Source organism: Pocillopora damicornis, chromosome 3, assembly GCF_964200805.1.
Source record: "Pocillopora damicornis chromosome 3, jaPocDami1.2, whole genome shotgun sequence".
Classification (NCBI taxonomy): Eukaryota; Metazoa; Cnidaria; class Anthozoa; order Scleractinia; family Pocilloporidae; genus Pocillopora; species Pocillopora damicornis.
In genome coordinates, this window is record NC_142672.1 from 853,748 (window position 1) to 877,053 (window position 23,306).

Below are 23,306 nucleotides of genomic sequence, written 5' to 3' on the forward strand. Positions count from 1 at the left end.
ACGGCAATTTTCTTATCCACTTATCAACTATTTAGTCTTAAAGTAATGTTGCTAGAATATGTAGGGTCAGAGATTATCTCTACTGGACTGCGCTTTCTATCAATTGAATGTCAGCAGACCCATGCGCTACTTCGGAAGATCACTACGAGAAAGAGTTCGTAAGTCAAGAACCGATGGCGAGCTATTTCCAAGTTTTCCGATTTCCCGATTTACAGTCCGAGTGAGTTCGTTATACTAAGCCAGTACATCAATATAAAGAGCCGTGTACTGTTTTATAAAAGACTTTTACTACAAAATCATTCTTCTTTGGGTTCATCGAAGAGGGGGTTCTCAAAATATGAGGAACGCACGAAACATCAAAGTTAATTCATAAAACCGGCTTCGAAATCTGGAACGCTTTTAACACAAGCGTATGAAGCAACTGCTGTCAATTTTGATCGATTTCCATGTCACTGAAAGGTTTATTTCGATTCCAAAAAGGTATCATTGTATTTAACTGTAGATTTTAACTTTAATCACAATTTCAAGAAAAGAAGTGACCTCATACAAAAACACAGAGCTTATAGATTTAGTTCTTTACTTCAGCACTTTTCAGAAAATTGCATTCGGTTCTTGAATGACTGAAACGAAATACACCCTAATTATTTGGAAAATTATAAACACAGATTTGAATAATGTACGATCAGTTTACTTCCTGTTCATAATTAATTTTACGATGTATATTTATTAATCGTCTTTGTCATACTTCTTCATGACACGAGGAACATTATCGATTAAAAGTTAAAAAGCCTTTCGGAAGAAGAGTCCTGCTCACTTGTCAAAGATAGATTGGGAGTTATGTCTATTTCACCGGCTCATTAATGCAATCAAGGAAATTGGCTTCCATTTTACATCCGTGAGTATTAAATACCAACAGATAAGGCGGCCTACGCGCTTTCTCACGAGGCGTTGTGTGGCCGGAACAACTTTTCTGTCAGTGTATCATAGTTTTTAATTTGCAAACGGCCCTTATTTACTCAAGCAGACGACAAGAACTATTTAACTACCTGCATGTGAAGGATCTTTTTAATGAATCAAGAGCTCTGCTGGATATAAAGAAGAACATCCCGTGTTAATAGAAACGCGTCGCAACTGGAAAAATGAAGAGGGGTAGTAGTTTTTGTATTGTTCTGATAGCATTTGTTTTAACAACACTTGTGGTCCTTCGACCCTGCCAAGGACTAACGGCCGGTGGAAATAACTGGTCTAGAAGATCAAAACCTGAGGTGTGTATTAAAACGTCTTCCTTATATCTCAATAACAGAACTTACTGTACTCCTTTAAACGACCAGACTTAGTGCAAGATAAAGTGGTCGCTTAAGAGCGGCAGTGATTCCAAAACTGTTGGGGTAAACATAGATTTTTTAGTACAACTAATTCTAAATCAAGTAAGACAGTTTGGAAGTATGAACCTGAAATAAGCGCATGGAAACAACGAATTGTTTAGTCTTGTGCATTGGAATTCTAACTATAATATCAGTGGTTTTCGTGGCTGTAGAACATAACTCCCTCGCAATCTTATGGACGGCAGCTTACAGACGAGACAGAATAAAGCTTTTTTGGCTTGGTTGTCCTTTGTCTTGGTTGCCAAAGACAAAGGTTTTGAAACAATAATTGACTAAGAAACAAAAAATATTGTTTGTTTTATTTAATTTTATGTTATTGTCCTCATTATATTGTTGTAGTTGCCACTGAAAATTCCTTACAGCGGAAGTGGCAATAAAATATGCATGTATATATGTAGCTTGAAACTTTCGATTTTATGGGGAAAGGCATTTCCCTCACGGTTGGAGTAATGTGTTTGGTGTCGATCGATAAATCCACGAAGGTCCACGCCCCAATGAGCGCCATTGTGTTGCGTTTAACATGTCATCTTTACATTGTAGGAAAATAAATAAGAGCCAGTCGATGTGATATCCCATGATGATAACCATACCCCTGGCCGCTGCAATAAACGCAATTAGTGCTGTAGCTGAAATCTACTTTTATCTTCTTCACCCCTTGCCAACCCTGTCTCATCGAGTAATTTTTTTCAATTTTTTTTGTGTGTTTTTTGGAATTTTGGTTTTTTTCATATCGTATCAAATTGACACCTAGGCACAAAATATCACAACGCGCTTGAGGAAGTATTTGCACATTCAAGGCGCAGTACAAGTGTAGTATCATTGTATCATCATTAGATCAAGACCTTTTACCTCAATGCTAACCTCTTGCCCAGATACTTAGTCCCGGAGGCTCTACGTTTGGGATCATACTGAGGCCAATAAAAATTCTCAACTTTAGTCAATAGTATCCAGTGAAATCTCCTTTAATCATATGGTTTTAAAGATAAAATATTTCCTCTTTAATTAAAGGAGAGCGACAACACAAAATGATGAAACGTCTGCTTTGTAGCTGTGTTGAAGATGTTCTCATTACTTTGATATGAGTAGAAAAAGCATGGTTTTAAGTTATCTTTGTTCTTTTTTGACCACTTCCATCAGTGTGACGTATTGGCAAATCTTTTTCTGGCCTAAATATAAAAATTATACGAGTACACGATCAGTTAACAATATAAAATGCTGCTCCAAATTTTAGTCAGAGCAGGACCTTTGAAACAACTCTCATTTACATAATTGCAGATATATATCCAGTACAAAGTCACTCATCAGTTGTTGCAGTAATGTCGATTCGTTCAACTTTTCGTGGGTCAGATCATATTAGAACTCAGGAAATTGAAAATCATTACTTTACATTCTCCTAACATTTTAAATCAGCAGCTTCCGATACCCACATTTGCATTTAAGACTCCGAATCGGAAGACAATAAATCCTATTATTTCCGCGCCCACGTCGCCAGAAGCTTAAAGAACCAAATCGCATTTAAAAAAACAAATAATTTCCTATTCATGTGCCAAATGAATAAAGTTTGAAATCATCGTGTTGAAATGAACTTTTCAAAATGTCATTTGACAATTTAAAACGGTTTATTAGATTTCAGGACACTAAACCTTGGTAGACTATATGCACACCTTTTATGACACTTGTGCAACGTTCTAACTTAGAAAAAAAATATGGAGCCGTAAAACGCCAAGTGAAATTATCAGGGAGAGTTTCCATATGTTTAATAAGCAGATTTTATATAAAAAAATTCGCTTGTAATGCTACGTAGCGTGCAAATTTATGCATAGAAATATGAAACGGCTCAAAAGATCAGGCCTTTACTTGAACATCAAAAATTACGATTCCGACCAATATCCTACTGGTTGAGAAAAAGTTATTCAGACTTGGCGTTTATTTCCGAGCGATCATTATTTACGGGGCTTAAACAATTTTTTTTTAAAGGTAAAGTTGCTTATTCAATCAGCTCTCAAACGCTATAAATGTGAATAATGATCGTCTTGAGAATGATCTTCAAAAAGCCCGCCCGCGAACTGTTCCTAAAACAGAAAATCATGCAGAAAGTTTGGGTGTTTTTTCTCGTTGTTTCGTTCGTCGCTGTAGCTAACTTCATTTCAACAACCAACGGAATTGCCGCCGGTGGGTCTACATGGAAATCGAAGAGAAATTCGGAGGTTAGATCAATAGAACTTTTCTTCAATGACTATAATTTACACCACATGATTGCTCTGTTATACTTGGCACATGTTCATGTTCTATGGCTGACCATTTTTTAACATACTCATTGCTCCCTATTATTACTTTGTTATTGCAGCAACGAAGCGATAATTAAAAAGCGCTAAAAATTATATGTATATACATACATACATACATATATATAATACATACATATATATATATATATATATATATATATATATATATATATATGAATGTGGGGGTAGAGTCAACCTTGGCATAAAGTGCTCAATGCTGTGGTAGCGGAGCTAAGTATACATAAGTTAAAGAATTAAAGAGGACACATCGATTCTTTGTGACTATGAGTTTCGCGCCTAAGCGCTCGTCAGACGGAACTTTCTTACTTTCTCAGACAGAAAGTTGTGTCTGACGAGCGCTTAGGCGCGAAACTCAGTCACAGAGAATCGATGCGTCCTCTTTAATTCTCTAACTTATGTATGTATGTATATATATATATATATATATATATATACACACACATATATATAGATGCCATTTTTACCCGTTTTTAGTTAAGAACATATTCGATGTTTCATTTTGATTGAGTAAAGGACTCAAGCACCGTCAGAAGTCAATTGTTATGATAATCAAATCGCAACATGTATGATTTCAATGTCACTTGTCGATTCAGAATGCTATTGGAGACACTCTGATCATTTTAAAATCAAATTTCACATTCAGAAACTTGCTCCATTTTGGTGGAAACAAACTTAAACTTGAACCTTTTTGGTTGTTTTTAAGTTACACGTCGAGTTAAATCAAAAAAGAATTTTCCATTTCTAACTTCAGCTTTGAAGGAGGATTTTCTGAAAGCCTTTATTTTCTGAAAAGGTATCGCAAGACATATTTAAATCGGTGACTTTTAAGATATAAAAAACTGGTATGTCTCATAACAATATCTTTGTTCAATTACCGCTTTTAGTAACCTTGAATTTGGACAGAACGCTTATTCAGTTGTTCATGATAACTTACAGCCTGAACAAATCAGCTGATAATATTTTGGTCCGCTTTGACTATGCCAGGAATCCACCAATCGAAAATTCGAAGAACGAAATGGAAGCTGCGAGGTTCCTTGAATACTTTATGAGGATCGAATGGGCAGAATCTTATCTCTTTCCCCTACTCTTAGAACACGAGAAAATCTTCTATTGATCACTGATTTTCAATCTTTTTTCTTAGGCAAAGCGAGCATTGGAGAGTATGTGTAGAGCAGCAAGAGAGCATTGCAAGCGTGAGGTCCTTTCTGACGACTTCGACCTGCCTCGACTCCGCCCCGGTCAATAAAATTCAAAGTTTCAGTTATTCGAGGAGAAGAGAGATTATCCACGAAAGAGAAAGAGGACTTCTATTGTCATAGCAGAATAACTGAATCTAGAGACATTTGATAACACCATTGACTTGTATTTAACCGACCTAATTAACTATGAAATAAATTGCGACGTTTGATTCAGTCATGATGCACAAAGTGTCCCAAGGATTGATATCACCCCTCTTAGCGCTATAGCTTTAAATTGTACCTCAGGCATTTGACAAGAACGGGGTGAAACTATCGATTTCTGTTGATCTTTAGAATTCACCTACGTGACGTTTGCATCCACACGTAAAATGTGCGCGCGGACTGTTTTATTTGATATATAAGCAATGGCTTCCATTTGGCGAAAATATTAAGATCTGCACGGATATTTGTCCGCGGTCATTATCTGTTCCAAGATGAGAACAGTTTTCGAGAGCGAAACTGTAAGCTTCGAGCAACGCACTTTTTCGTACCAAATGAAGTCTATTGTATATATTGTCCTTCAAATACTTTGGCAGCGCGCTGGTGTTCGCAAACAATGTACTCTTTGCTGCGCGTAAGGTATGTCCTCGGATAATCCCCAGTTTTAGCAAGGTTCATTTTCAATGACTTGGCCAGTCGCGCGCGTGCAAAATTACGACATGGATTTTAACAAACATTAGAGTTCCACAAGTGCCTGGAAGATGCCATACTACTGAAAAAATTGAAATCGGTTATTCAATGTACAAAAAAAATCAGAACATTCTTCGATAGATGCTTCAGTGTGGTTTATGGCTGAAGGTGTAGAGGGCTGAATACATTCAGAGACACGCCTGTAAATCATTAATATTGTTGCTGGAAAGCAATAATATTAATCATTACATTGATTGCTGATCTTTCATATAAAAACTGACCAGATCTCCAGCAAAGAAAATAAAAATCGTTCTCAGAGAATTCCTGGAAAATGCGACACTTGACAGCATTCGGCTGTATGAAGTCCCTCAGTAATTTCTGTTCTCACCATTACTTCGTTCACCATATTGACCTTTCATTTAAGGGATAAAATTTATTGATGAAATGAAAGTAAACTTATTTCGAGGAAGCCAAGAAACTGCTGTAGGCTGTGGTTAGCAGGGGTCAAATATGAGGAGAGGAAAGAAATTGAGTTCCACGGTCCCTCATGCGCAGTTTAAATTGATAAAAATACTTTAGTTCTGGTACCCACTCAATCTAAAACGAGCGGCAGAAACTGACAATATATGAGCCTTTAATTACTATTTAAAATTAAATCCTTCACAACAGCTGCGAGATTGGCGTGTATGATAAACCCCAGGAACTCTAAGTTTACGAAACTTTAATCATCCCTAACAACAATTGGCGTTATTTGCATGACTATAAGTTCTTGTAATATTGCCAAAGCATATGACTTAACCAGGAGGAAAAACGGGGTAAAGATGAAAAGTCAGTCGGGCAACATCGACTTCGAATTCATTTGATAACAAACCTATTGTGTAAATTCCAACGTGATAATGATTTAAAATCATTATTTCTTGATGGAGGTTATAAACAAAAAAAAAGATGGAAATGGGCTTGCAATGAACTAAAGTACTCGATTAAAGTCGCTAAGTCCAAGATTTAACTAGCATTTGCCGTTAATTTTACTATAATCTTAGGCTTACTATAATCTAAGACCGTGTTTAATTGGAGATTTGTAGAAGGCTAAAATTAACGAATCTCACATCTGAATAAGCCAAGTTGATGACCTAAAAGCTTACAAAAAGCGTCAGATCAAAGGTTTCTGCGGCTGTGTAAGGCCATACTCAAGCAGACACTTGTGTGGTAGATATCTGCACACCTAGTGTTTCCGAATATATTAGTTTGAGATACTGTCGTGATTTTCGAATCCCAATCTCAAGAGACAATTCTAATAATGAATTTCTCTCATTTAAGTACGCCTTCTGCAATCCGCCTGTTGATAATAATGGTTTTAATATTACATGAAAGTGATGGATTCACGGCTGGTATTGGTGCCAATGTTCCAGGACGAAAACGCAGTGAAATGAAGGTGAGTCCGGGAGAACTTCAATTTTATAAACCTTCGTTATTCTCAGAATAACGTCATTTAACTGTGAACTACAACTTGAATAATTCGCAGATTGTTCTTCGTAATTTGAGAAATGGTTTTATGTGTAAAGTAGGCTTGAACTGAGCTTAGCGACATTTTTTCCGTAAGTCAGATTATAATTCGTTTTTAGTTAGCAGTGCATTGTAAATTACGGTATCAAAATCCGCTTCCTTTCTGAAAAATTGATATAGAATTTTGAAATCTCTGGAAAACCTTCCGTTAAAAGTATTCTAGCTAGCGAAGGAAGCATTTGCTTGATTTAGGTAAGTTAACTCGCATATTTTTCGCATAAGTTGTGGTTAAACTCTTAAACTCTTTTCGTTAGGCCTGCCTCAAGAAAGAAAAACCCTCTCACACTGTGTACATTAACTGTTATAACTAGGCTCTTCAAATATTAGAAGTTATGTGCAAAACGTCCACGCCTTCTATCCCGTGGTAAATGTTATTTTAACCTCTTTTCATTTCTCTTTTCACTGCTTTAAATAGCTCCAGCAAATACCACAGAGACCAAATCCATCGAGGTTTGCCAAAGGAACACCACATAGGAGAAGATATCAGTCTGACGAGATAATGACGAAAAGATCGATGAATACAAGAGGACATCAAAAGAAATCAGAATTTAGCTGAGCTAGCAGAACATTTATCCAAAAAATTCTCCAGCCAAAAATTTTCAGCAAATGAAAAGTGGAACTTAGTGCTGAGCTTGGAACTAATTTAATAGATTTTTTTGCATCCTAATTAAACAGAGTAATATGAAGCAAGTTACTTTAATTTTCTGTTTTCTTTCATCCCTTCATGAAAATCAATAAAACTTCCTAACTAATTTGGTTCTGAGATATATGCCAAGTTATTTATCCGAGGGGGTGAAAGAGGTTTTTTTCGAGATGCCAGATTAAGTGTCTTGTAATGTTCTTGACATGTGAAAATATGAAATTAAACCGAGTGAACTGTGAATTTTTTTGCTCGTTGTGATAGTTGAACCTTAAGGTGTTTATTAAATTCCTCTGTGATGCAATGCGTTATTTCTACTTTGTGATTTGAGTGAGATGTGTGCAAGACTCCCCACCCACCCCCACCCACCCCTTATGACCCCCTCACCCAGATCTTAATTTCTTAGACAAAGTACATTTTATATAAGAACTGATAGGTACCCCTCTAGCTGTCCCGTTTAACGATGTCTTAAGGTCTTCACTACCATAGGGAATTGCTTTGCGAAAGATTTTTCAACTTTTCTTTGATACGTTGTTTACGAGTTGTCATTAAACATTAAACAATTTAGTTCTGATGTCACAATTCGAACCTGTCATCAATATCTTTGCTGCAACCAAGTTCCCAGGGTCCTCTCTCTTCCTCTCTCAAGAAAGAAAGAAACAGGACCCTGGGAACGAGATTGATCTTGCTATTGTCATAACTTGCACGTTATATATCAGCCCAAATGCACTAAACTTCCCTACGAGTAACCGGGATGCTTTGGAATGAGTTCATTTGGCGCCCCTTTGGGCATTCAAAAGTAGTTTCTATGCAACTACAATCAGAAACATCTTATTTCAGTCTGCACAATAATCTTAACGGAGGTTTAAAGTAGTTTGTCAGGTTTAGAGCAAATATTAGTCACACGTAGACATACTAAAGTACCCACCTTGTGCCCCATAACTGGGGCAAATTCGCCTTGTTTTTTTCTTCTTTGAGTGGGTTTTTTGTCTCGTAAAAAAGCTTCCGCTTCTTCAATAAGATCTTCTAAGTCTTGCATTTCTCCGCCGCTATTTCGGATAAAATTGGTCTCATTCCCAGAATTCTAAGTAAACCCGTCACTTGTGAAGAAGACAAGTTAAGATTATTTCCATTTGAGGAGTAGATCTTGTTCGCTCCTTTTCAAACTTCGTCCTTACAGGGTGTGGGAAGGGTGTAAATGTGCCACATTTCATGGAAATCAGTTTACGTTAAGAAGATCTTTCAGGAACATAGAACTGTTTAAATTTTAAACTGTCGGGTGATTCGCTCATTCAGTAAAAATTAAATGGCACTTCCACCGACACCTGTAGCCATCAAAGGGCCTCAATTTTTTTTTGGAAATTCCAACTCGCTATCAAAATAAAATTTCCCAACGAGTCTGCCCCAGTCTATCACTGCTGTCCTCGGCCAATATGGCGAACAAGGCCTGACCGTAAACAGACGCGCGAAAAAATTTACAACGTTTTGGAACGGAAGCTGTATATTTGTACTCAAGAGTGAGACAATATGAAGATCCAGGGTTGTGTGGCAATAGTAACAGGAGGAGCACAGGGGATTGGAGAGAAAATTTGCAAAGCTCTGCTGGAGAAAGAATGCAAAGTAAGTATTGAATGCAACTCAGGGTTGTGATGTCTGCAAACACAATTTGAGAGATTATCGGGTTAATTCCTCGCTGACATCAGGGATCATTCAAATATTTCGAGTGATTTTTTTCTATTTTGTTCATCGTAGTTTGGATTAATCATTCTCTCAATTAAGTTTGTGAACAGTGTATCCTTCCTAACAGCTTGCTTTCCAAGCCTTCGAACAGGAGTGAGGTTAGGTTGACCTTGTTATGATACAACCTCGCTGCTTTTCATATGTAAATTACTTTGTTATCATGCTAACTAGGTACTGTTGTGTTGTCGAAATTGTTATAGTTTGTACTTTGTACCGAGTCACGTGACTGGGAGTAAAAAGGCACTTGAAGTTCTTGAATGAATGGCGTCGTTTGGATCTTTTACGCTCGCCGATAAATAACACAACATGGTGTCAGAAGTGGGATCCTGAGTCCCTTGGCGAGAAGAATAACTGGATAGTCGAGGCCCTTAGAGGAAAATACAGGAGAGTTCTTCGAGGTCACTCGAGCGAAGCTAAATATTGACAAAAGAGAAATTGTTCGCCGCGACAGCAGAAGAAACCCGGGAAGTAAGCGTACTACTGTTCTGGAGGAATCATGGCTAACAAGATTACTGCACCCGAAATGTTCGATTTCAAAAAGCCAGACGAGTGGGAGAAATGGATTCGTCGGTTTGGTCGGTATCGGATGGCGTGTGATCTACACAGAAAAAGCGAAGAAATCCAAGTAAACACGTTGCTATACGCGATGGGCGATGCCGCCGACGATGTTATGACTACATTTGTGTTTGGCGATGAGGGAGACCGGCTAAAATACGACAAAGTAAAGGAAAAGTTCGACCAGTATTTCCTAGTCAGGAGAAATGTCATTTACGAACGAGCGAAATTCAACCAGCGAACCCAGGCTGACGAAACTGCCGAGGAATTCATCACATCGCTTCATTGCTTGGCCGAGCATTGCAATTTTGGCGCCCTGAAAGAAGAGATGATTCGGGATCGTATTGTGGTGGGAGTTAAAGATGCTACACTAAGTGAAAAGATGCAGTTGGAATCGACTTTGACTCTTGAAAAAGCTGTGAAAATGGCCAGGGAAAGCGAGTCAGTCAAGAAACAACAAGAAGTCATTAGGAGTGGTCAGCGGTCGACATCCACCGAAATCGATGAGATTGGAGCCAAATTCAGAGCACAGTTGCAGAAGTTTCCACCAAAGAAACGTGGAGGTGTCGTTGGTGCTAGAGATAAGTCAAACTCCAGTGGCTGTTTACGATGTGGATTATCTGCAAATCACACCAGAGGGAATTGCCCTGCACTTAATTCTGTTTGTCATAAATGTTCCAAGAAAGGTCATTATGCCCGAGTATGCATGTCCCAACAGGTTGAAGAAGTTGTAACCGAGGATCAGTTTTCTGAGGATCCAGATTCCAGTGTGTTTCTTGGAGAAATTGGTGTTGACAGCATGCATGCACATCCGTGGAAAGCTGAAATCCTGGTAAATGGTTGCCCAGTTAGTTTCAAGCTTGATAGTGGGGCTGATGTTTCTGTCATATCAGAAAAGACTTTTGGTCTTTTGTCAATTCAGGAAAAGCTCCTTCCACCCGATAAGAAATTGTATGGCCCATGCAAAGTACCACTGTTTTGCAAAGGTAAATTTACAGCATCCCTTACGCATAACCTGCAATGCTGTGCTGACGAAATTTATGTGGTTCCTGGCCTTGAGCAGTCCTTGTTGGGAAGAAGCGCGTGTAGCCGGCTCGGGACAATTGCTAGAATCTCTGGTGTTGACTCAAAGGACAGCAACTATGAGAAGAGATTCCCCAGCTTGTTTCAGGGGTTAGGATGCATGGATGGTGTTTACGAGATCAAGCTGGATGAATCAGTCACTCCATTTAATCTGTGTACCCCAAGGCGTATTCCTATTCCTTTACTACCTCAAGTGAAGAAGGAGCTTGAGCGCATGGAGCAAATGGGAGTGATAGAACAGGTCGATCAACCTACCCAGTGGTGTTCTCCGATTGTTGTTGTGCCCAAAAGGAATGGCAGTGTCAGAATTTGTGGTGACTTTGTCCAGTTAAATAAGGCTGTTCAGAGAGAGGTCCACCAAATGCCAACAACTGAACAAACTCTAGCCAAACTGTCTGGCGCAAAGATTATGTCTAAGCTGGATGCAAATAGTGGATTTTGGCAGAGGAAGTTAGGTGAGAATTCAAAGCTGTTTACCACTTTTATCACACCATGGGGAAGGTACTGTTTCACAAGACTACCCTTCGGTATTTCTTCAGCACCCGAGCACTTCCAGAAAGCGATGCAGAGGATCCTAGAAGGTCTCGATGGGGTGGAGTGTCAAGTTGATGACATCTTAGTATTTGGAGAGACCCAAGAGCAGCATGATAAGAGGTTGATTGCAGTACTGGAGCGGTTAGCAGATGCTAATGTTACCCTTAACCTGGAGAAGTGCAAGTTCTCAACAGATAAAGTGGAATTTCTGGGGCACGTGATCGGCAAAGATGGAGTGCAAATCGACCCCACTAAGGTGGAAGCTGTCGCACAGATGGGGGAACCAACTGACATTGCACAATTAAGGCGGTTCCTGGGCATGGTCAATCAAGTAGGGAAGTACATTCCTAACCTGGCGGACATGACAAAGCCACTGAGGGATCTTCTGAGTAAGAACAATGCATGGCTCTGGACTGGGGCTCAGCAGGAAGCATTCAATGCCGTAAAGAAGGCCCTAGTCTCTACGCCAACACTAGCCCTCTATGATCCAGCCAAAGAGACAAGGGTATCATCGGACGCTTCCTCGTTTGGTCTTGGAGCGGTTCTCACCCAAGCCCAAGAGGATGGCGGTTGGAAACCCGTTGCATTCATATCCAGGGCATTGACGCCAACAGAACAGAGGTACGCCCAAGTAGAGAAGGAGGCCCTAGCAGTGACATGGGCATGCGAAAGGTTATCGGACTACCTCATCGGTAAGCCATTTCATATTGAAACGGACCACAAACCATTAGTTCCCCTCCTGGGGTCAAAGAACTTAAATGAGATGCCCCCAAGAATTCAGCGTTTACGAATGAGGCTGCTCAGATTCCAGTATTCCATCTCACACGTTCCAGGCAAGAGTTTGACAACAGCAGATGCTCTCTCAAGAGCTCCGATAAACCAAGAGCAGCAGTCAGGCTTACCAGAAGAAGAAATAGCCCTGTATGCGCACAGTGTTTTGAGTGAAATTCCAGCCAGCGACAGACGTCTGGAAGAGATAAGGGAACGCCAAGAGGAGGATGAAGTATGCCGACAACTTACAGCCTACTGCCAACTTGGCTGGCCAGAAAAAGATAGAGTTCCGGAGGCACTAAAAGGGTACTGGAGTGAGAGAGGAGAAATTACCTTAGTTCGTGGATTACTTCTGAAGGCTTCCAGAGTCATCATACCGTCCTGCATGAGGATAGAGATTCTTGATCGCTTGCATGAAGGCCATCAGGGCATCACAAAATGTCGCAGCCGTGCCAAGATGTCTGTGTGGTGGCCAGGCCTTAGTAGGCAGATTGAGGATATGGTTCAGGGATGCCGCAAATGCGCAGAACACCGATCTTTCCGAGCAGAACCCCTTATTCCTTCAGTGGTTCCAAACAGGCCATGGCAGATCATCGGAACAGATTTGCTTCAGCTAAAGGGCCGCACCTATTTGCTGGTCGTAGATTACTTCAGCCGATACATTGAGCTGGCCTTGCTTTCATCATCCCAGACTTCGCAAGATGTCATTCAGGCGCTGAAATCTATGTTTGCGAGACATGGAATTCCAGACTCTGTCAGATCTGACAATGGTCCTCAGTATAGTTCAGCTGAATTCATCAAATTTGCAAAGGAATGGGGATTTGCAAGTGTGACAAGCAGTCCAAAGTACCCCCAATCAAATGGGATGGCTGAACGGGCGGTGCAGACCGCAAAGTATGTCCTGAAGAAGGAGGATGATCCTGCTAAGGCGTTGCTTGCATATCGCTCAACACCATTAGAGAATGGTTACAGTCCAGCTGAGCTTCTGTTTGGTCGAAAGATAAGATCCAGAGTTCCAATTGCTGCGGTGGAGCTGAAACCCGGTTGGCCTGATTTGTCTATAGTCCGAGGTAGAGAGGAAGTTCGAAAGCAAGAGCAAAAGGCTTACTTTGATTCTCATCATGGCGCAAGAGATCAAAAGAAGATTCCTGTGGGAACCGAGGTTTGGATTCGAGACATGAAAGTTCCAGCGACCGTGACTCAAGAGGCTGAGACACCTCGTTCATACATTGTTAGCAGCCCCAGAGGAACTATCAGACGGAACCGGAAGGACCTTACTCCGCTGTACCCTAGCAGTCCTGATCTGAGCAAGCAAGGTCCTAGCTTTCCTGATTCGAGCAAGCAAATTCCAGAGGCGATCAAGTTGGATGTTCCGGCAGCTGCTTGTGCAGCTGGTGCAACCACAACTAGATCTGGGCGAGTAGTCAGTGCTCCCAGAAGATTGGACTTGTGACTGTGTGGGATAAATTTATGAATTGAACAGTCCGATCTCTATGTTTTATGTTATAAGTTAAATCAAACTTTATTACGTTCATGTTTAGTAGTTTTGGCTTCTCCCCGTAGATTTTAAAGGGGGAGATGTTGTGTTGTCGAAATTGTTATAGTTTGTACTTTGTACCGAGTCACGTGACTGGGAGTAAAAAGGCACTTGAAGTTCTTGAATGAATGGCGTCGTTTGGATCTTTTACGCTCGCCGATAAATAACACAACAGGTACTGGTCTCTTTCACAACAAGCTCGCCTTCAGCCTCACTCCAAAATGGCCTATTGAACATGGTATGAATGTTGGCATTGCATTTTGCAGTACTAAAATGATTTTGAAAATTGTGTTCCTAATATTCTGTATGAATATTCCAAGAAGGGGCTGTGTGAGGTCAATCAATCAATCCACATCATTCAATATCATAATCTGAACTGGGTGGTCAAAAGATTTTGTCCCAACTGTAGGGGTTTCAAGGCTTAAAGGCAGCGCACGTTACTGAAACTTCTCCAAAATTGACTAGACATACTTTGACCTGTGCAACCTCTTTGATTACTTTGTTTCATGCATTTCAGCTTTACTTTTCCGAATCATACAAGTTGTTAGGGAGCTCAAACTAGGCCAACAACAGCAGCATGTGCTAAAACTTAAGCACCTCATGCTGCCAATACAATTTAACCTTGGATATTAATTGTCTTGCTTTTGGACATGGTGAATACATCAGGCAATATAAATAATATGAAAATACTTAAAAGCTTAAAAATTCCTTTTAAATTGCTGAATACCTGGGTTTTTATATCAGTAACTGCTTCCTTGTGTCTTCAGGAGTAGCTTACAGTCTGCAAGTTATGAAGAGATAGGTGGCAATATTTGCATTTTAATTTATCAAGGTTGCCATATTGGATTTAAATCATGATAAAGGCCTTCAATTACAAGAGAGTTTAGAAAAACAGTATGGATCAGGAAAAGTGATCTTCATTAGGTGCGATGTTTCATCAAAGTCTCAAATGAAAGGTATTGATCAAAACAATAATTTTAATGGTGCCAATATGAGCAACAATTTGAGTTTAATGAGTTCAACTTTTTTCTAGCTAACAGTTTTAGCCCATTATTTTGATCCTCTGACTGTCTTTTGAGCCATTGAAGGGAACTTAGGTACAGTTGGTCTGAAAAATTGTCTAACAATTGGCTAGGAAATGTTAGGTGGCCCCTGGTGATGTTGTTGAACTCTAAACAAGATGTTGGAGATCTTTACTCTCATGGTAATCTGAACAACATTAGACTGGACTCAGAATGTTGATGAGATGCTCTCAGATCCTCTCCAAGATATCAGTCATGGGGACATTAAGCCTCCTAAAGGCTGAATAGGAAGCAGTCAACTGTTTAGTGTCAGTTGAGGAAATATTGTCAATAGCATAGGTATAGCACCCAAACTTGTTGACAGAGGTTAACATGCTGAAGAGCTCAGTACATGAGCTTCAGTTCTTGGGTAGTTCAGTGCAGCAAAAAATATGGACATTACATGTACATTGCAGACAATGTGATAACAGCCATTCAGTTTAACTTGATCTGTCACATGTGTTACGATGTTTTAACCCTAAAACTCCCAAGATCTGATTGTTAATTCTCCCCTCTAGCTCCTACACATTTCCACCTAAATTGGTTATGTGGTGTTGGATCAAGATAACAACTTCTTCAAGTAGTTTGAGTATTGAAATTATAGGGAGAAGTTATGTATTAATCACTTCAAGGAGTTAAACTCAGTGTTCAAGGGATGAGTGTTTAGACTGAGGAGTCCTGTGTGACCTATTGACTGACTAAATTGCTGTTAGGATCATTAACCACTGACAGACTGACTGACTGACTGATTGTTAAGCTTGTGGGGCTTAACTTTGTTTAATAATTAACAATGAATTATTATAGTTATTTATCCAAGTGTAAATTGCTTTTCTTTGTTGCCCTATGGCTTAAAGACTCCTTCAAGAAGACAAAAGAGGTGTTTGGTCAGATCAATATTGTCTGTAATAATGCTGGTATATCATCAAAAAATGAAGAGCAGGAGGAAGAATGGGATAAAGAAGTTAATGTGAACTTGGTGGGTAGAATTGGTAATTTGCTGTGGTTCATAACTTTACTAGGTTTATTTTTATTTTTACAGATTTTATTTTTGAATCTTAGATTTCTTAGTGATTTTAGTTACAAGACTTTTTTGATAACAGTTCCTTTTAATTGAACTGATAGGTTATCCTGTATAAATATTTGCATTATTATTATTGATATTATTATTATTATTGTTTATTATTGTTTTTTTAGAGGGCACGGTAACGAATCTTGCAATCTGATTGGTTCTTTACCCGGTCAGTATTTTCCTATCTCTGCCCACGGGCCACGGTAACGCTTTCGTGAGTTGCCGAGTACATCCCAACTTTCGTTGTCATTTTTCATAAATATACCTCGTTTTCTGGCTGGGCAGTATTTTTAAGCAAACACGTCGGTCACTACCTCAAGCCAAAAAATAACTTATGAATCCTCTCTTTTCTCTCTATCAAATCACTTTGGTTGACAGAAAAATATTGGTTTCAGAATGAATTTGTATAAACAATAGTGTCATTACGTTGGTTGACAAGCGGCCTAAAAACCTTCTGCAATTAATTTTAATCGTTCACAAAAAGTACCCAGAAAGTTGAAACGTGAGGTATTTGGTTACAGTTAAACTGAACGATGGAACTTTCATTCATTTAATATCTGAATTTTCTCGAGCAATTTGTTCATAGTGAAAGAGCGAGCGAAGTTTTAATTTAAGTTCTACAACAAATATACGCTCCTGGTGAGTCTTTCCAATTCCGTTCAATTTGGACATTTGTACCTTAAATTACACAACAGAAATTGAAGGAATTTTTTGAGAAAAGGCCGCATTACATTCCCTTGTGTCTCGTTGGAGTGTGCCGTTCGAATTTAGTTTTTGTGAAGGAAAGATCAGAGTTAAACACGCCATTACAGCAAACAAATGAGCAAACTCTCACAACTTCGAAATAAAAAAATTGAATTTACTCACAATTACTTTCCTCGCCGTTTACTTAATGAACAGAGGTAAATCTTCGTACATGAATGAATGGTCGATGAGAGTGAATAATACTTTCCGTTAGATCATTAACTGATTTTGAAGAAAACATTGTCGTGACAGTCCTTGCCAAACTAGTTCTGTTGGTTTTCAGATGTTCCTACGATTTTTTTTTCTTGCGCGCTCTCTAATTGACAGGTGTCAGATTGTGACAGATACTTGTAAAAATAATATTTCAAAGTTTGTTTGGAAGCCTTTTAAATCACCTTTATCTTTACGGAAATGAAAATGTTTCGCTAAGGCATCTCTCTTAAATTTGCATCACTACTATTTACTCACTCAAAAATTTTTCAGCTTATGGAAGATCTTGCCGTATTTACGGCCATAAATCATTCGGGTTCTTTTGGAAAGAATTTCGTCAAGTTTAAAAACAATAAATATGTTATTTACCGGCTAAGGGTCGGTCCGTATGGTGAAAAACTGTGACCTCGGTCTTGAAAATGCTGCCCTCGGCCTACGGCCTCGGGCAGTATTTTCAAGACCTCGGTCACAGTTTTTCACCATACGGACCTCCCAGTTGGCAAATAACATATATTTATTATTAGATGATAGGATTATTTTGATTAATTTTCATTGAATGGTATTTGAAGGGTGGTTTTCACCAAAAAAAAAATTGGGGTTGAAGTCTTAATCAGTTGTGCAGAGTGCTGTGATCTTGTGAATAGCAAACATGCAGAGACAGAAACAAAGTGCTGATACCAATTATGACTCTGACTTTTTTATAATGAGCTAGACTAGTGAAAAATAGATTGTTAAAGTTGTTTTCTTCCTGGGCCTTAAAACTTGCATTGTAGTTTAGTTGTTCTGGCAGCTTCTTTTGTGACTCTGACAATCTATTTTGCACTGAATCATAAGGATTGGAGTCATAAGCACAATTGGAACAAAAGAGAAACATTCTGGTTATTTTGATTCTGATTTTAACCAACTCACAACTCCTCTCATGACTCTTATTGATTTTCACTTACATAAGTACAATTGTTCATGCAATTTGAATTATCACCCCAACTCTGCCTTTTAAATCTGTTGCTGGTGAAAACCAACTTTAAGGGATTTTAAGCAGTAAGATTGCAGAAGCAGTGGCTTCCAGGTTAGTGCAACAAACTCTGTACTGAAGGGTCTTGGTGTGGATTTAAGTAATAGTCATTCACTGTGTTGTGTTTTTGGGGAATGACGCTTAACTTGCACAGTATGGCCTCTCTGCCCTGATGTATCAGTGATGACTAACAAACTTTCAAGAAAATCCCATAAAACATCTTACGGGGGAAGGTAACCCTGTGATGAACTTGCATCCCGCCCCAGTAGATACTGAAGCAGAAGTAAGCCATGGAAGAATTTGCTTTGTGGCTCATAGCCTGATTCCTTTTCTTGTTTTCATTTTTGACAGTAAGACTTTCAATAATCTTTAGGGATTTTGTTCCACAGCTTCATTGTTATGTTGTGGTTGTTTTTGTAGAAGAGTGTAATTCATGGAACTTTTCTTGGTGTTCATCACATGAGTCAGATGCGTGGAGGAATGGGTGGTGTTGTTATCAATGTGGCATCAATGGCAGGTAGTTATGGAAATGAAATACATAGCAAAATGTTTGAATTACATGAATTGTTTCCATCATATAGGGTTAATTATAATTAATAAGTTTCATATTTTCCTGAAATAAGTTTCTTTTGATATAATTATGATTTCATGCTCACATTACCTGCTGTACCAACAGCTGTTTAAGGCCATTACATTAGCTAAATTGAAGGTATCCAGTCAACTTGCCGACAGTTCAACTCGCCAACACCAACTCGCAGACATATAAAATTGAGTAGAAAAGTCGGTGAGTTGGTCCTCAATCTAATACAACTTATTAGAAGTTAAACATACAGAAAAGTAAACAATATTTAGTAAAAAAACACTGGTGAACATTGGTGAACATCAAACAGAAGCTTAAACATTGGTGAACATTGGTGAACATCACCAATGACTATAACAGCTTAAGACGGGAAAGAGTTGTTGTGCAACAACAACACCGTAAAGACTCATCATGATTTTTTAAAGAAAACATGGCTTTCTAGACAAGATCTTTAGTAAAAAGCAATTCTTTTTACAATGTTTATAAGGATCTCAAGGTGAATAAAGCAAAGTAAACATTGCCAATGACTATATCCGCTTCAGATGTGAATGAGTTAACTCGTTCGCATCAGAAGCTGTTATAGTCATTGGTGATGTTTACCTTCTTTGTTCACCATGAGGTTCTTATAAACTTTGTTGGAAGAAAAATTTTTTCTTTTACTAAAGATCTTTTACTTTTCTATATGTTTAACTTCTGATAAGTTGTACTGGATTGAAGACGCCAACGTTTCTACTCAATTTTATATGTCGGCGAGTTGGCATTGGTGAGTTTAACCACCGGCGAGTTGACTGTAATTCAAATTGAATGCTCTTCCTTGTTGAATGTGTTGGGACTTCTTTCCCCAGGATGGTCATGCTGCTGTTATTTCAGGTACAAACTTCTTATATGTCAGCTGAAGGCAACACATTTTTTCAATAGTTCAAATGCATAAAAAACCTTTTCACTTCACAGGCATTTTCCCTGTAGGACAGTCCATGGCTGTGTATTGTGCAACAAAATTTGGAGTTGTTGGGTTTTCACAAAGTCTAGGGGTAAGTATGGATTGACCCCTAAACTTTCAAGTACATCCAGTGGAATACAATTGTTGTATCTTTTAATATGGAGGTGTTTAAAGGTAAATATTTTATTTTCATTTCCAAACAGCCTCCGAAAACAAGGTCTCAGTTTTAAAGCGTGGTCAATGTAGAAAGTAATGGCCACTGATTTTGCCTTTAACAAGAAATTGGCTGGTGCATTTGAACACAATTTTTGCCTCACAGGGAGGGAATTTGAATAAGCCAACTTTCAATAGTTCAAATGCCGGGGGGGGGGGGGATGTTGGAGCATGGATTTAACTTATGCATAATCAACATTTTGAATGAGATATTCTGTTTAGCATTCAAATCAAATTGAAACTTGTACTAGCAATGTATCATCAAATGATGATAGTTAATATAATCACTGGAGTTGCTTCTTCAAATGCAGTTTGCATTTTCTTAGCACAATGTAAGGAGCAAAATTGTACTGTTCAATAAAGGGGTAAGTTTCTAAAGAAACTGTGGTGCTGCATCAGTAGAGTATAGCAGGTAATTTAGTGCTAACAACTGGGTTGAAAACGTAAATTAGCCACCGTAAAGAGTAAAAAAGCTGATGTCAGCTCGAAACTTCAGCTTTTTTACTGTTAATGGTGGCTAATTTACGTTTTCAACCCAGTTGTTAGCACTAAATTACCTGCTGTACTGTTCAATAGATCACCTGTTTATTCTGTCATTGAAATCAACAATGAATCAAATTGAGATTATTATTATTATTAGTATGACAACATAGAATGGAGGGTAATTTAAAAATTTGATCATGTTTACCTTTCATCTTAGGGACTTTATGAGACAGAAGGAGTGAGAGTAAATTGTATCTGTCCAAGCTATACAGAAACAGATTTGTTTTGGTCCTCATTTAATGAAAAGCGAGCCAAAGAAACTCCAAACTTTCAAACAGTTTTAAGATATGGACTAATCAGGTATCTAAGCAGAAGTCATACCAAGAGCATGTGTTGGATATAAATTTAGGATACTTTTAGAAAAGGAAACTTTGCTGTCATGTTGTAATTTTGATCTGCCCCTGGCTGGTTTCAACATCACTAGGTTTTTTTTCATGACATAATCCTGTAGCAGTGAAAAGTGCATTTTTTTTCTTCTTTTTTTTTGTAGGGGAAAATACAGTGTTGCAATATGTAAAATAAGGATTTTTATCTCTGACAATAACAGAGGTTTTTTGACAATTTAATGTCATCAAATACTACAGTCACCCATGTTGAATTCATGTATTCCGTATTTTAGGCCTGAAGTTATTGCCACAGGAGTTATACAGCTGATTGAGAAGGACAGTACTAATGCAGCAGTGATGATGGTGACTAAAAAGAGAGGAATTGAGATCATGAGACCAAGGGGATCAAGAATATCAAAACTATGAATTGTTAATTATTATGGAGATGATTTAATCTTAAATGAGACAAAAAAAAAAACAAAAAAAAAATTAGCTTAATCCATCAGTTTTGAAAAAAGATAGTTGAGAGGGAAGATACCAATGTGAGAGCTGTTTATAATTTTTTTTCCAAAGTACAAATCCATTTTTGATTGTTTTTCAGAGCTTTGTTGAAGATATTTTATTAAGTACGTATTTTGCTAAATAATAAGTGATCTAGCAATCAGTTAATGTGAATTGTTTACTCATGGTCATTTGATGAGTCTGTCAATTAGTCCATCAAGGAAGCACAGTATGGTCTAATTGATCTGAGAGCTAATTGATTAATCAATTGAGTGGACAGTGAATCAATGAGACAATGAATCAATTAATTAATCAATCAGTAAATTAACCAATCAGAAAATCAATCTAACAATCAATCAGTCCACCAATCAATAAATTAAGCTGTCAATCATCCAATCAGTTGATTAATCACATTTTTTGCCGCTTCCGTGAACTTACGAAGCTTAACTAAAAATATATTTTTGATACTTTTCATAACGGTGAAAATTCACAAATATGTTGGCTATGGGGAAGAAAAACCCCTGTGGGAATTGTAGCCCTCTCTTATTAGTAAGTAATCATAGAGGGACGATAAAAATTTTTTTAAGCCCAGGTTTGCCAACGTACAATTTACCCGAATCGTGGTTTTAATATGTATAATTTATGAAAAAAAAAGGCCTCCATTTGTCGCGAAAATCTGCTCAGACCCCTATCCTGGGACACTTCTGTTTTGATAATCGAACAAATGATGTTCAAGGACAACTATTAAAACATAGTTTACTTACGCTGTGTTAGAATTAAATGCTTACGAAGAGCCACGATGGATTTTCCCAGCGTGGGCGTGGGATGTTGCCTGTTCTGTCGTCTTTTTGTACGTTTTTATAAACACTAGTGTTTGCCTCTTCTTTTGCAGCAATAGCGAAAAGCTCTACTATGTGAGGTTTGCCAATTGGGGTGTATATATCATTTAAATAACGAGCTCGAGATTTCTGTTGAGTGATTTTTGGGGGCGATTTCCAAATCAACCATCACACATTGCAAGTGGAAGCGAAAAATCTAATTTTTAAAGTATACATCTACTATTTGTTCATACGAGACAGATTCACCTTGTTATTTTATGTTGCTTACAATCACTCACTGTTACGCCACTCACCTTCACAATTGCCTATTACAGAAAAGACGGCGATTAGGTAGCCAATCAGATCGCAGTAGTTTTGATAAAGTGCAAACAGATTTACACCAACACCGGAAATTCCCTTGTTTCAGCATGGGCCTATTTCATCACGTGATGTGTTTAGGCCGATCGCACGTGAGCGAAAATTTTGATATATTTTTTTTTTATGTGAGCACAGCTGCCGCGATGTTGCCGGTGGTTTGTGAATAGTAGGCTGTTATCAGGAAGTACCATTTAGCGTGATTAAGCCATACCAGGTTATCGTGACAATAAACTCTGGATTCCAGCTGATCCTCCTACAAGTGGTAACAGTAGTTGACATGACTCACACTCAGGGCTGGTAGTTTAAGCGAAGTCTTACTTTACGAGTGACTAGCATCTAATTTCTCTCTAAAATATCACCCCTGAATTACACATTCATTTACAAGAATAAATGAAATGATCACCTACTAAAGAGGCTCTTGACTGTTAAACAAGTTCTCTTTGTCAGCAACTTAGGAAACGTGTACAGAACAGTATGGAGAATATGCATACTGATGTTAGGGTGTAAAGGATTAATCGATAAACCTCGAGATTGCTCTCGTAATTTAGGTGTTGTTTGCATTTTAAAATTCATTTGGAATCAGTCAAAAATTAACAAGCCTTCTTTACCTTAATCACTGTTTCCAAAAATAAATATTTAATTATAATAGACGTTTGACGATATCAAAGGATGGGTTTCATCGCGTTCTTGATAAATGTTGGCCAGACTTTGTCGGAATGAGAGGCGATTGACGTTTCTCTTATGTCCTAGCTCTCATTTGATGAATTTACAGAAATATTTGACATGATCAAAGTTTTGCCGAAAATCTTCGTCTGATGTTTAAGAGACTGCACGTTTCTCTAGCACTTGGGAAATTTATGAGAATTCATCAGTGGAGATTTACTTGCTTAGCTTTCTACATGGCACGCGATAAGTTTTTTGAGCAC

The 23,306-nt window shown here is 38.3% G+C and overlaps 1 protein-coding gene and 2 long non-coding RNA genes across 6 annotated transcripts; all 3 read left to right on the forward strand.

Annotated features, from left to right (window-relative positions):
* The first annotated feature begins 1,067 nt into the window (after positions 1–1,067).
* LOC113674061 (uncharacterized) lies at positions 1,068–5,121 on the forward strand. Of its 2 annotated transcripts, none has more exons than XR_003446491.2 (2): positions 1,068–1,265; positions 4,836–5,121. It is a non-coding gene; the product is annotated as an uncharacterized LOC113674061 (long non-coding RNA). The 2 variants fall into 2 exon arrangements; XR_016184788.1 differs by lacking the exon at positions 1,068–1,265 and adding an exon at positions 3,395–3,592.
* A 1,604-nt stretch (positions 5,122–6,725) lies between these two features.
* Positions 6,726–7,888, forward strand: LOC113673988 (uncharacterized). The gene is made up of 2 exons (XR_003446475.2): positions 6,726–6,994; positions 7,541–7,888. It is a non-coding gene; the product is annotated as an uncharacterized LOC113673988 (long non-coding RNA).
* A 1,283-nt stretch (positions 7,889–9,171) lies between these two features.
* LOC113674010 (15-hydroxyprostaglandin dehydrogenase [NAD(+)]) lies at positions 9,172–22,791 on the forward strand. Of its 3 annotated transcripts, none has more exons than XM_089199676.1 (8): positions 9,183–9,385; positions 14,161–14,223; positions 14,818–14,941; positions 15,901–16,022; positions 18,502–18,598; positions 19,613–19,692; positions 20,515–20,657; positions 20,977–22,791. In XM_089199676.1, the coding sequence occupies exons 1-8, from the start codon at positions 9,293–9,295 to the stop codon at positions 21,107–21,109; spliced, it is 855 nt and encodes a 284-aa protein (XP_089055802.1). In that variant the 5' UTR covers positions 9,183–9,292; the 3' UTR covers positions 21,110–22,791. The 3 variants fall into 3 exon arrangements, with proteins under 3 accessions (XP_089055804.1, XP_089055802.1, XP_089055805.1); XM_089199679.1 differs by lacking the exon at positions 9,183–9,385 and adding an exon at positions 9,387–9,676; XM_089199678.1 differs by lacking the exon at positions 14,161–14,223 and having other exon boundaries at positions 9,172–9,385.
* Positions 22,792–23,306: the final 515 nt, after the last annotated feature.

What these genes read in the sequence shown, in the direction of transcription:
- LOC113674010 (XM_089199676.1), top strand. Translation starts at nt 9,293, where the DNA reads ATGAAGATCCAGGGTTGTGTGGCAATAGTAACAGGAGGAGCACAGGGG. An exon ending in ATCAAAGTCTCAAATGAAAG is followed by an intron (nt 14,942 to 15,900) that starts GTATTGATCAAA and finishes TATGGCTTAAAG; the next exon opens with ACTCCTTCAAGAAGACAAAA. An exon ending in GGTTTTCACAAAGTCTAGGG is followed by an intron (nt 19,693 to 20,514) that starts GTAAGTATGGAT and finishes CTTTCATCTTAG; the next exon opens with GGACTTTATGAGACAGAAGG.